Genomic DNA, 13,829 nt, shown 5'->3' with positions numbered 1-13,829 from the left:
AGGTGACCTTTAGGATCTTATTGACTGCCTCCGCCTGGCCGTTTGTTTGAGGCCGGGCTACCGCGGAGAAGCTTTTCACTACTCCGTGTCGGTTGCAGAAGTCAGTAAATTCCTCGCAATCAAATTGCTTTCCATTGTCTGAGACTATTTTGTGAGGTAAGCCGTATCGACACACTATGTTTTTGACAACAAAGTCCAACGCCTTCTTAGCGGTTATTGTCTTCATAGGCTCAGCCTCTGTCCATTTGGTGAAGTAGTCTACTGCTACTATTGCATACTTTACTCCTCCTTTTCCCGTAGGTAGAGACCCGATGAGATCTATGCCCCGCACCGCGAAGGGCCGGGGGCTTGTCATCGCCGTGATCTCATTTGGAGGAGCTCTCGGTATGTTCGCGTACCTTTGGCACGAGTCACACTTTTGGACATAGTCTATACAATCTTTTTTCATTGTTGGCCGAAGTATCCCTGCCTCAATATTTTCTTTGAGAGGCCGGGTCCTCCCGTATGATCTCCACAGAACCCTTCGTGGACCTCCAGCATGATTTGTCTAGCTTCAGGGTCCGATACACACCTTAAATAAGGCATGCTGAGTCCTCTCCGGTAGAGAATTTGGTCCATCATTACATAACGGTGAGCCTGATACTGAATTTTTCGAGACAGTGCCCTCTCTTGGGGCAACTCACCTGTGGTTATGTATTTTATGATGGGGACCATCCAGCTGGGTTCTTGCCCAACCGTTTGTGTGGTCTCTTTTATTTTGATGCTTGGCTCTGCCAAGCGTTCCACGGGTACTACCCCTAGCTCTTCGATCTCACTATCCGAGGCTAACTTAGCCAGACAGTCCGCATGAGCGTTCTTTTCTCGGGGGATTCTTTCTATTTTATAGTCCGTGAACTCGTGGAGCAGTTCTCGGACTATTGTTACGTACGCGACCATTCTTTCGCCGCGGGTTTGGTATTCTCCGGATACTTGGTTTACGACCAGCTGAGAATCGCTGTAGACTTCCACCCTTTTGGCTCCTACAGCTTTAGCCAATTTTAGCCCTGCTATTAGGGCCTCATACTCGGCTTCATTATTCGAAGCTGTGAAGTTGAATCGGAGTGCTGCCTGGAGCCGCAACCCAGTGGGTGATATCATAGCTACTCCGGCTCCCGAACCGTTTTCGTTTGAAGCTCCATCCACGAATACTCTCCAAGTGGGAATGGGTGGCTCCGGGGTATTGGCTGTTGCCTCGGCTTCATTACATTCGGTGATGAAGTCTGCCAAGGCTTGGCCTTTTACAGAAATCCGAGGCACGTAATGCAAGTCAAACTGACTCAGTTCCATTGCCCATTTGAGGAGTCTTCCGGAGGCTTCAGGTTTCTGGAGGACTTGCCGGAGTGGATGATTGGTCAAAACTCTGATTGGATGGGCTTGGAAGTATGGTCTCAACTTCCGTGATGCCATCAGGAGGCAGAATACTAGCTTTTCGATGACCGAGTACCTTGTCTCGGCCCCTATCATGCGTTTACTTACATAGTACACGGGATGCTGGATCTTTTCTTCCTCCCGGACCAATGCAGCACTGACCGCATGTTCGGAGACGGCCAAGTAAAGGAACAGGTCTTCTCCAAGGACGGGCTTTGATAGGATAGGAGGTTTGGCCATATGGTCTTTTAACCTTTTGAATGCCTCTTCGCATTCGTCCGTCCATTCGAACTTTTGGCATTTCTTCAGTATATTGAAGAAGGGTATGCACTTGTCCGTGGATCGTGAGATAAAACGGCTCAACGCGGCCACCTTTCCGGTCAAACTTTGCACGTCCTTATGCTTCTTGGGGGACGGCATGTCCAAGAGAGCTTGGATTTTCTCCGGGTTCGCCTCGATCCCCCTTTGGCTAACTATGAAGCCCAGGAATTTTCCCGACTTGACTCCGAAGGTACACTTCTTCGGATTGAGCTTCATGCCGTATCTCCGGACGACTTCGAAACATTCTTCTAAGTCGTCTGCATGGCTATTGCATGCTTTGGATTTGACGAGCATGTCGTCTACATATACTTCCATGTTTCGTCCCAGGAGGCTTTTAAACATCCGGTTAACCATTCTTTGATAGGTTGCTCCGGCGTTTTTCAGTCCGAAAGGCATGACTAGGTAACAGTATACCCCCTTATCGGTCCTGAAGCTAGTGCACTCCTGGTCTGCCGTATGCATCTTTATTTGATTGTACCCAGCATAGGCATCCATGAAAGATAGCAGTTTAAATCCGGAGGTGGCGTCCACCATCTGGTCAATCCTGGGCAGCGGAAAGCAGTCCTTTGGGCAGGCTTTGTTTAGATCTGTGAAATCTATGCAAACCCGCCAAGTTCCGTTCGGCTTGGGCACCAGGACCGGATTGGCCAGCCATTCCGGATAGTATACGTCGCGGATCATGCTGTTGGACAAAAGTTTATCCACCTCTTTCTCTAAGGCCTCGGCTTTCGCCGAGTCGAGCGGGCGTCTCTTTTGTTGTATAGGAGGCATGTCCGGGTTGACGTTGAGGACATGGGTGATGACATGAGGGCTGATGCCGGTCATGTCCTCTTGGCGCCATGCAAAAACATCAATGGCGCCCTTCAGTGTTTTTATTATTTTATCCTTTTCCTCCGGATCTAGGCCTCTCCCTATCCGGAGTACTTTGGTGGAGTCGTCGTCGCACACTGGTATCTCTTCGACGTCCTCCATTGGTTCTACGACCCTTTCGGATCCTATACGAGGATCCAACTCGTCTTCTTCAGCCTTCTCTACTTCAGGGGGCCCCCGGACCATGAGCACTGGCAAGTGGGTGGCAACGTTGTAACATTGCCTGGCCTCTCCTTGGTTTCCCCTCACCGTTCCGACTCCGGCTTCCTGGGTAGGAAATTTTAGGCATAGGTGTCGGATAGAAGTTATTGCACCAAAGTCGACGAGGGCCGGTCGGCCTAAGATTGCGTTGTAAGCTGTTGGACAGTCTACCACCACGAAGGTGCAATACTTAAACGTGCTCTGTGGAGTGTCCGGGCACAGGGTAACTGGGAGCCTGACTTTTCCCATCGGGATTAGAGTTGTCCCGTTAAACCCTGTGAGCTGCGATCCGCTAGGAGAGAGGTCCCGGTCGGTCAACCCTATCGCAGTGAAGGCCTCTTTGAAGAGCAAGTTCACGGAGCTTCCATTATCAATCAGGACCCTGGCCACCACTTTATTTGCAATGGGGGTCTCTATGACCAGCGGGTCGTGATGAGGAAAACGCACCGTCTTGGCGTCTTCTTCCGTGAACGTTATGGGTTGGTCCATTAGCCGAGGCCTTTGAGCTGGGAGTTGAGTGACCTCCCATACTTCACTGTGCCTTGCGGCCTCGGCATATCTCTTTCGCTCCTTTCGAGTGTTTCCTCCGATATGGGGACCTCCGGAGATCATGGCTACCCGTCCATTAGGCCGGGGCGGTAGTCCGGGTATATGCTGGGTGTCACCTGCGGGAGCAGCTGGAGGCAATACTCCTGCTGTACCCCCTGGTGTTCCCGAAGGCATGCCCCCGGTCACCTGCCCCGGGTTAAGGTGGGGTAACCTATTCTTGATCCACTCATAGAGGTGGCCCAACCGGATCAGATTCTCAATCTCATCTTTGAGATTTTTACACTCGTTGGTGCTGTGGCCAATGTCGTTATGATATTCGCACCTCTTGCTCGGATCTCTCCGGGAGCTGTCCCTGTACAATGGCTGGGGTCTCCGGTAATGCGTATTCTGCCTTGTGGCAAAATAGACACGTTCCTGAGAGTCCGTGAGCTCTGTGTACTGGGTGTATTGGGGTGTGTACCCCTTCTTTTGGCGCTTCTCTCCCGTTCGGGTGCTGCCCTTGGAAGACCTCTTGCTTCTAGACCCTTGAGTAGGGCCTGTTAAGCTGGCGGTTGGGGCAGCCTGTGAAGGAGCCCGTCCATTCACCCCGGACGGATTGCCGTAATGGGAAGATGCCGGGGGCAGAGCTTGGCCTTGGCTGTACCCGGGAGTGGCAGAAAACTGTATGCCACTAACCGGAGGGGTCGCGGTCGGGACAGTACCCGAGGGCGATACTCCTGGCATGTATCCTGCCATCCCGGTTGGATAATAGCCTCCGTAAGCCACGATCTGGGCTTCTTCGAGGTTAATATATTTTTGGACTCGCTTCTGGAAGTCCTGAAGGCTAGCAGCGCCTTCTTGCTGTAATTCGTTCCAGAAGGGAGTCCCAGTACGGATTCCTGCTTGGAGAAGCGCAAGCTGTTGTCCGTCGTCAACCTTCTTGGTCTTCGAGGCTTCCTCTCGGAACCTCTTGATGTAATTTTTCAAAGTCTCGGTGGGTAGTTGCTTGATGTTAGTCAAGGCACTAACTTCCAAATTGACCTTCCTGGCGGCGACAAATTGTCTCCGGAAGTTGGTTTGGAGTTTGTTCCAACATCCCACCGATCCTGGTTCTAGTTTCTTGAACCACTCCTCCGCCGAACCGCTCAGAGTGAGGGGGAAGCATAGGCACTTGGCGTCATTGCTGACCCGCATGACTGTCATGACTCGGTTGAATCGTGACAGGTGATCACTGGGGTCGGAGTTCCCAGTATATGCCGCCATTTCGGGCATTTTGAAGTTTTTAGGGAGCTCCGCCTCCAGGATATGCTTGGCGCAGGGCTCCCGGTCCTCACTGTCCGAGTCGGAGTCATCTCCCTTCTGCCTTCGGGAGACTCGGGCAATATCTTTTCGAAGGCTGGCAAGCTCTGCCATAATCCCTTCGTTTACAGTACCCGAGGAGACTTCGGGTCTGTACCTTTTTTGATCAAGGTGATCCCGGAGGTCACCTTGATTCCCATTGATTTGATTTCTCAAATCAACGGGTGGACATCTCTGTCCTCCTCTTCCTCTACCCCCCGGTTCCTGGTGCACGGAAACGCTCTTTCGGTCCCCTCGATCCTGAGGGCCAAGACTCCCTCTTTGGGGCTTGCCCCTCTGCGGACCTTTCCCTTTAGGGAAATCTGAGCGGACCTTGCGCGGATCCTGCGCCTTTTTCTTCCGACCAGGGGCAGAAGTAGGGTTCTTTGTTTGGTTTTCCTCAGCGGGGTGCCTTATAGGGCTAGGTTCCCTAGGCCTTTGTTGCTGGGAATTGGGCGAAGACGTAGCTGGCTCCCCATCGAGTCCAGCGGCCATTGCCTTGGGGTGTACGTGAATGCCAGCTGCCTCCATGGCTTTTTGCATGGCTAGCATCACCTCATGCATCTTTTGATTTTGCACTTTTTGAGCCTCGATCTCAGCTTCGTGATCGATGGCTTTTTGTCTGAGGAGCACCAGCTCTTGGTAGCTTCCATCATCGTAAGCGTATTCGTCGAGGTGTTCCTCATGGTTTTCATCTGGAACTTCTTCCTCGGACTCCTCTGCTGCCCTTGAGGCTACATCCTCTTCGTTGGGATCTTGAGCGTCTTCTAGAGGGCGAGGGTGACGTGTAGCTCTTGTCTCCACCATTGTTGTGAAGTTAAATGCTTGTTGCGAAGCAGCTTTCCTCAGCTCTCAATGAAAGCACCAAAATGTTGACCGAGGTTTTCGGCAACTAATAAAATATGAATATAATAATGAGCTGTAAGAAAGCGAGATGAAGACTTTTTACGTGGTTGGGGCGTTAATGAGCCTTAGTCCACGAGCCACTGATATTTATGGATGTCTTTAATACAGATCTTACACTTGGGAGAATGTTTCTCTCTTTAATACAAAGAATGTCCTTGGTGAGTTTTTTCTCTGTTTGCTCTTAAGCAGCCAAGATTCTCCGACCCCATTAAATGAGCTTTGAGGGGGTATTTATAGTGTTTTAGTGGGGCAATCCCTAGAATTGTACTTACACATGTGTCTGTAAGTATCCATAAAGTTGGGCATTTCCGATGAATATACCATGGGTGATGCATGGTCAAATCCCTAGGTGCTGTAGGGTTTTTATGGAGAATGTCCTTTTTGTCTTATGATTGACGTGACTCTTCGCAGAGTAGCCGTCGCTAGACTTAAATGATCATTACTGTAGCGCTGCGGTTTGGGGGATGTGCCGTCAGACTTTATTGCGTGTACAGTCCCAACACGCTTCCTCCCATGCAGCATTAAATGCGACTTGATGTCTCGGGAAAGACCTGACACATCCCGGAGTGCCCTAGAGCTATGCTCTCTTCCGGGAGTACCTTGTACTCCGGGTGTATCTTCCGGGACCCATGCGAATAATGCTTTCCTGGTGTCATTCAAAGACTTAACAGTTCTTCTCAAGTAATTTGATCCACGTGTCCCTTCCTGACTGGTCCACGTATATTGGGCGATTTTAGGAGCAACAATTAAAAATAAAATAGTTTATGAGATAAAAGATCCATGTACTTGAAATATACAATTAATGAGCATTACTCTTTGATCATAATGTGTTTTCATGGCTGAAAACCTCACTAATCTCTATCATTTGATATCAAATAAAATAAAATTATCATGATGTATACATTATGGTTATTTAATGAGTAATTAGTGTGTTAAAATTGTCAAGCTGATATTTAGAATTGTTTATAATTGAATTATTTTTTTGTCAAAATTAATATTAAGTATATTTATATGTTTATAGGTTTATCTATTTTCTCTTAGATCAATCATGCTCATATAGCAAAAAAATCATACTCATATAGACATGTTATTTTCATTTTGTAATTTAGATCTTCTTAGTCATTATTTAGTTCACTTAACCTTTTCCGATTATGGTAACTGAAATTTTGTTTCTTTTAGGTACTCTATTACAAAGATTTGTATTACATGTATTATTTATTTTGGACTATGAGGAGGTGGATTTCTTTATTGGGAAACATATAGCGTGACAAATTATTGTTCATATATTGAATAATTATTTTTGATTAATGAGATTCATAAATATAACTGTGTATATTGAATTCTTTATTCAAATAATTATTTTTGATTTTTACGTGATTATTTATTGCTCATATATCTAGAACCCTATTGGATTAAAGTTAAGATTATAAGATTAATTAATTTGTGATTTCTTCCTATACACATAATAATAATAATCTCACCTAATAACTAATAATATTTTTTCTTTAATTTTTAATTGTATCACTTTCAAATAACATAAAAAAAAAACTAGCATAAAATTTAATATACGTGCCTCGCACGTAGCTTTTTGCTAGTATTAATATATATATGTATATAAAGTTACGTGTGAGGCACGTATACTAAATTTTATGCTAGGTTTTTTAGTGTTATTTGAAAGTGATACGATTAAAAATTAAAAAAAAATATTATTAGTTATTAGGTGAGATTATTATTATATTTATCTAAATATTATAGTTTATAATGTTGTCAATTAAAAGTGAATACCGAATGCAATATATTAGTATTTAAGAAAGCTTGATGATTTAAATATGTTCTTAAGTTAATCCAAAAATAAACTAAAAATTAATGTTCCAATTATGTTGTGAGGATGTAGGAGCATTGAATACACACTGATCTAGCTCAGCATCTTCTCTTGCTTGAATTATTTGTGTTTCCAAATCTGGCAAATCTCCAAGTGAACGAAAGAATATAGAATACGGATTGATTCGAAGGATATTCATAAGTTGAGTTGTAACAGATGGATCCAGTCTGCATTTTGAATCATTAAGTCGGTTCTCCAATTCATTCTCGGTGTCGTAAAAATATAGTTGCAGATTAGAGGGACGTCCATCATGTGGTAGTAAATTATTGATTGTGTGATAGATTTGCCCTTGGCTTCGGAAAGTATATATTCCTTTATTCCTTCGACACATCGATTTGTCGTAAGTAACTCCCATTGATGTAAAAGCAAATTTATTGTTGTAAGTTCGAATGTATGTTCGAAAATGTGTAGATTCTTTGCTACTGGAAGTAAACAATTCATAAAGTTCATTCGGCACATCGTTTGTTGCGAGATAAATTTTTCCATCGGCACAACAAAAGCCTGTTGTTTCATAAATGAAACGCTTTGCTTTGCAATGTTTGCATCAAGGGACGGATGGTAGAGAAAATGCTTCAGATGGCACCTCTTTTAGCAATTGACGAAATCGAGTTGAGGAATGAAGATGGAGACCTTTTTTATTGTAAAAAAATAATTAGGTATCAAATTCCAACTCACATAACATATTGATTTTAATTATAAATTGAAAGTGTCCCTTACCCCTACGAGGTCTTGTTATTCTTTTATTGTAGGTTGGTCCCACAACAAATTCATTTGGGTTCTGATTATATATATTAATATTAATCAAAACAACATCCAAAATAATCATATGGAGTTTCATCGCGTGAAGGAAGTAGCAAAGTTTTGAAAAAAAAAATATGGGTCAAACGCAAATCTGATTGAAATTGACATTGCCCGAAGATGATGAATTTACAAATGAATTAGTTTCACAATCGACATTGGAAGAAACATTATCTCCACAAGAAGATTCATCTTCATTAATGGTGGTGTGAGTAGTATCATTTCGCAGTCTTTTTGATGATTGTTGAAGAATATCTTCTTCAACAATACTTTCATAGTCAGAAAGAAAATTTGGATGTTGTTGACTTGACGTTGCCGTATTCTCGACAATATATGTGTGAAGATCAATATGATTGGGATTACTACTTACACTAATCGAATTGATCTTCAATGCTTTTTGTTTAGCATATCTCTCTTTATTTTTTTTACATATTTCTTTCTTTTTTTCGATTGGAAAATCTTTATATGGAATCCTCTTTGAAGGTTCTCTGTCACGATCTTGTAAAATTAAATTATGAACATTAATTTCATATGTATTAGTTTCTCTTAAACAAAACACATTTTTAAGTTTTAGGTATTTTGTGTATGTCATCTTACCATGTGTCATTATGCTAATGCAGAAAATATATGTTTAAATTGTAAGAATCCAATCTACACAAGTAAAAAAAGATGGTGTAATAAAGTAATTGCAGACATTAAATTTAAATAATAATAATTCAGAAAATCCATACTTACATGAAACGGTTAGATCAAAAAAGAAAAACTCTATATGATTAAATATAGTATAGAGTTTTATTTTTGAATAAAGATAAATATCACTTACTGCTAGAGAGATGCATGATGAAGATATATTCTTCTTACAAGAAACAAATGAAGAAGCGATGAATATTAACATTAAAATTTCATATTTATCTTTATTCAAAAAAAAAAAAATTGATAAAAAAAATATGATATTAAAGTGATGAATATTAACATTACTGGGAGAATAAGCAGAGAGAAAAATCTAGAGAAGAATAGAAGTGGTGTAACGGCCAACAAAAAAAATTAGAGGGTATATGATTCTGTTATATATATTGGGATGGAAAAGAAGAGAGAAGAGATGAGATATAAATGGGTTTTGGGTTGATGAGATATTCTCAGCTAGCTCTAATATAAATTAGAATAGGAATGTCCAAATTGTAATAGAAAAATCAATACATTACAACAGTAAAAACCCAATCGTATTGATATAGTAAATGTACAACAGCGAAAATCCAATCTTATTTTTTGGATTTAATGGGATTCAAAAACCCAATTGTTATTTGGGTTTTCAAGATTTGATAATTCGACCCATAAATTGAAATGCTTTCTTTATTTTCCACGTAAAAAGATTTGCGGAAGAAGTAATCAAACATCAAGAAAAGAAATTAAATCCAATAAAAAGACAATACAATAATCGTGTTAATGTTCATGTAAATATCCCTAATAAAGAAATTGATCGATAAATATCCTTCTGGCCACTCTGAAAACCCATCTGATCGATAAACATCAATCAAACATGTGAATTTTTGTTTATTTTATCTAGAGTATAATATTCTATAATATTTATTGTGAGTTTGGGACTAATAGTTACATATATCATACATAAATATTCTATAGAATATTATTATAGATTATTATACTTTAGATAAACAAAAGTGGAAACTAAAAAGTTGGTAATTACAAAAATACCGGCTGAGAAAACGGAAACCACCATTCTCAACCATTTTTCTTCGTGACCAGCCGCAGCTTGTTCGTGACCCAGCGATCCAACCCCAACAACCCATTCTCAACCATTTTTCTTCCAAATCCAGCAAAATCAAAATCTAAAAAAATGTAGAACTCCTAGGAAACCAGCTGAATCCCGAAAATCCAAAATCAAAAACGAAAAGGGAAAAAAAAAAAACCAGGAAACCTCCATTGATGTACAAAAAAAACTCAAAAACAACAATCATTCAACAAAGAAATCGCGATCAGAGGAGAAGAACCGAGTAGAAGGAGAGCTGGAAATCAAAGAAACTCACCCATGATTGAATCAGAAGGACAATTGAAGGTAAACAAATTTTTTCATGAACGTGGAAAAAAAATTTTAGTGTAGATGAATAGAAATTTGATATTAATTGATGAAAACCGGATTAAATTGAAAAAATAATGAAATATTGATGAATCTGAGAAAAAAACAACAACGGTTTGCATGAAAATAAACATTAAGGCATATAAATAGTTGCTACAGTGTTTTATTCTGAAACTGTTGTTTACAAGTTGTTTTACAGTGGAATAATAGTTGTTTGGGATCTAGAAACTGGAAAATATGAATCTACTGTTATTAATTGGTGATCAGTTTTGAAATAGTTGTTTGATAGTTGATTTAACCTATATAAATAGTCGGTCAGATGAAAGTGTTAGATGCATAAGTTATTGTTGGAAATAGTTGTTTATTGGTTGTTTTGACAGATTAAAATAGTTGTTTGCAACTACAAAAACTGAACCAAGTAAATAATTTACATTATTTCAGGAAACGGAACCATTACAAATATTGGTGCAGAGCAATGGGCATTGGGATGACAACAGAAACTATGTTGATTATGAATCAAGTGGAGAATTAATTTCGACCAAGTGCACTTTTGAGGAACTAAAGAGAATAATGATGGAAGAACTCCAATGCAACCATGAATCAACACAACTACAACTGAAATATCAACTGAAGGAAGGAGGCCAACCACTACACATCAAGGATGACAAAAGTCTGTTGTTCTACATAAAGCTATTAACGAAGGAGGTTGATTTCACAAGGTACCCATTGTGTGTGAACAAAACCAGTAACACGGCACCACCTAACCAAACAATGGTGTGGAACAATATGATCATGGAATCGTATGAGAACAACGCAGCACAGGAAGACTTGCAGCAACCTGGAAACAACACGGCAACAACTTCCAAGCAACAACTATCTGCGCAGACGATGGGATCTGGTGAAGTTGATGCATTTTTCCTAGAAACAGTAACAGTGTCATCAGAATCAACCATACAACAACCAGACAACAACAGAGAAAAAACTACAGCAGTAGATGAATATTTTGACTTCACCGACTATGCAAAGCTTGTGGCTGCAGAAATGGTACAGCAACTAGAAAACAACCAGGAAGAAGAAGAGGAAGTGGACAACACAGAAATGATGATCATCAATGACAAACGACATGAAACAATAGAGAAGGGGCAAATTTACAAGGACAAAGAAACATTGATAAGTACACTATGCTACTTTGCAATCAAGAAGACATTTCAATACAAAGTAGTGAAATCTTGCACAAAAGAATACAACATAGTGTGTTTGGACACAAACTGCAAATGGAGTTTAAAGGCTACAAAAATGGAAACACAGAAACATTCATAATAAGGAGCTACGAAGAAGAACACACATGTGCAGTTACAATTAGATTTGGAGATCAACGACAAGCTACATCAAAGTTGATAGCAGACTTTGTAAAACCAAAATTCTTGAACTCCGAAAACAAAGTGCAGCCACTGCGTACATAAAGACAGAAATGAAAGACAAATACGGAATAAAGATGAATTACATGAAAGCATGGCGTAGTAAAGAGCGAGCACAAACCCAGCTACATGGAAATGCTAAAGAGTCGTACAATCTCTTGCCTAGATACCTGTACATGCTACAGAAAACAAATCCAGGTAAAAAAAAATTTAAAAATTTTACTTTGATAATATTTGTGGAAAAACAAGCTTGTTTTTGAGTTGTTATTTCGTTGAGTACATGTTGTGTGAAACAATCCTGTTTGATTAAAATTCAGGAACATTAATAGACATAGAGAAAGATGATGATGACAGTTTCAAATATGCATTTGTTGCATTAAATGCTGCTATAAAAGGTTGGCCAAACTGCAAACCAATCATCGTGGTAGACGGTACATTCCTAAAGGCCGCGTATGGAGGCACGTTGCTCACTGCCAACACACAAGATGCAATCTAAAATTTTTCCACTAGCATACTGCATAGTTGATTCTGAGAACGATAAATCGTGGGAGTGGTTCTTAAAAAAAATAAGAGAAGCATTCGGGGTTCGAGAATGTCAATGCCTAATATCAGACAGACATGAAAGCATCATCAAAGCAACTAGGAAAGTTGTTCCCCGAAATAACACATGGCTACTGCATCTTCCACCTCTTGTCGAACCTCAAAACAAAATTCAAGAAAAATGCAAAGCATTTCGTAGTGCCATTCTTTGCACCGCAAAAGCTTACACGAAATGGAGTTTGAATTCCATATGAGGGAGCTAGACAACTTGGATAAGCGCATAAGACCGTACCTGGAGAAAATTGGCCATGAAAAATGGTCAAGGTATCATTCAGAAAACAACAGGTGAAAACTAATAAGGAGGATAAAATTAATGATATGTTCACCTATTTATAGCGTTGTATTTGCGTTGTTTTTGCGTTGCGTTTGAGTTTTTTTCCAAAAGTAGAACTATGACAGAAACTGTCCAAATTGTAGGTACTCTACCATGACATCAAACATAGCTGAGGCACTGAACTCAGCAAATTTAGCAAAGAAGGGAAACACCGGTGACAACATTAATGGAGTGCTTCGAGGGCACAAATGCAAGAGTGGACATACAATAATAGAAAGGAGGCACAAAAATGCACAACAAGGCTGACACCATCATCTGAGAAAAAACTCATAGGGAACTATGTACAGTCATTGCGACTAACAGTAAGTTCAGATTATCGTTCGCATAAAGCAAAATTAAAACAGTTGTGTTTGCATAGTTTTTTGGTTGTTTTAAAGTTGGTTTAAAACTTGCAGGTGAAACCAGCAAACCAGAACCTGTTTGATGTGATAGATGAAGACAGAACAAGAATAGTAAACTTGAAGGAGAAGACGTGCACATGCAATAGATTTCAAAAAGATGAAATGCCATGTAACCATGCAGTCGCCGTCATGAAGGACTTGAACATAAACACATACAACTACTGTGCACAATACTACACATCAAAAGCATGGCTGCAAACATATGAAGAAACAGTATACCCAGTTGGAAACGTAAGAGAATGGGAACTTCCAGATTTTTTTGAAGAAATCATAGTGTTGCCTCCAAAGGAGAGAATCAAGTCTGGAAGGCCGAGGAAAAGAAGAATGGCAGCAGCTTGGGAAACAAAGAAACAAAACAAGTGTGGCAAGTGTGGACAAAAGGGACATAACAAAAAGACCTGCAGAAGAATTACAGCATAGAAGTGGAAACAACTACACATCAACCAAAAAACAACTATATTAAAACATTTAGAAAACACATACTGCATATTACGATTGGTTGTTACATACATTTTTTTATTGTGATTTTTTATGTGGAGAGATATTGATAATAGGAAATTGGTATTATTATCATTAATATACAAAAGAACATCAAATATTATAGATAACTAATTAAATGAGTGGAAGAAGGTTGAAATTAATAAGAAGGAAAAATAAACTACATAAAGTGATTACAAATGCAATTTAGTTGTTTATCAGATGGTTGTAATAAGGTTGTTAATAGTATGCTGTC

General features: G+C 40.5%; 3 protein-coding genes across 3 annotated transcripts; all 3 read left to right on the top strand.

Moving 5' to 3' along the window:
- The first annotated feature begins 9,552 nt into the window (after positions 1 to 9,552).
- Positions 9,553 to 11,730, top strand: LOC133036630 (uncharacterized). Its single transcript, XM_061113192.1, has 2 exons — positions 9,553 to 10,322; positions 10,785 to 11,730. The coding sequence occupies exons 1-2, from the start codon at positions 10,296 to 10,298 to the stop codon at positions 11,661 to 11,663; spliced, it is 906 nt and encodes a 301-aa protein (XP_060969175.1). The 5' UTR covers positions 9,553 to 10,295; the 3' UTR covers positions 11,664 to 11,730.
- A 77-nt stretch (positions 11,731 to 11,807) lies between these two features.
- Positions 11,808 to 12,257, top strand: LOC133036740 (uncharacterized). The gene is made up of 2 exons (XM_061113470.1): positions 11,808 to 11,959; positions 12,079 to 12,257. The coding sequence occupies exons 1-2, from the start codon at positions 11,815 to 11,817 to the stop codon at positions 12,255 to 12,257; spliced, it is 324 nt and encodes a 107-aa protein (XP_060969453.1). The 5' UTR covers positions 11,808 to 11,814.
- Positions 12,258 to 12,533: 276 nt separating this feature from the next.
- LOC133036739 (uncharacterized) lies at positions 12,534 to 13,516 on the top strand. The gene is made up of 3 exons (XM_061113469.1): positions 12,534 to 12,625; positions 12,779 to 12,866; positions 13,091 to 13,516. The coding sequence occupies exons 1-3, from the start codon at positions 12,534 to 12,536 to the stop codon at positions 13,514 to 13,516; spliced, it is 606 nt and encodes a 201-aa protein (XP_060969452.1).
- Positions 13,517 to 13,829: the final 313 nt, after the last annotated feature.

The sequence above is a fragment of the Cannabis sativa genome, chromosome 4 (genome assembly GCF_029168945.1).
Source record: "Cannabis sativa cultivar Pink pepper isolate KNU-18-1 chromosome 4, ASM2916894v1, whole genome shotgun sequence".
NCBI classification, from domain to species: domain Eukaryota; kingdom Viridiplantae; phylum Streptophyta; class Magnoliopsida; order Rosales; family Cannabaceae; genus Cannabis; species Cannabis sativa.
Note: the sequence above shows the minus strand (reverse complement) of the source record. Positions and strands in the feature narration are given on the sequence as shown.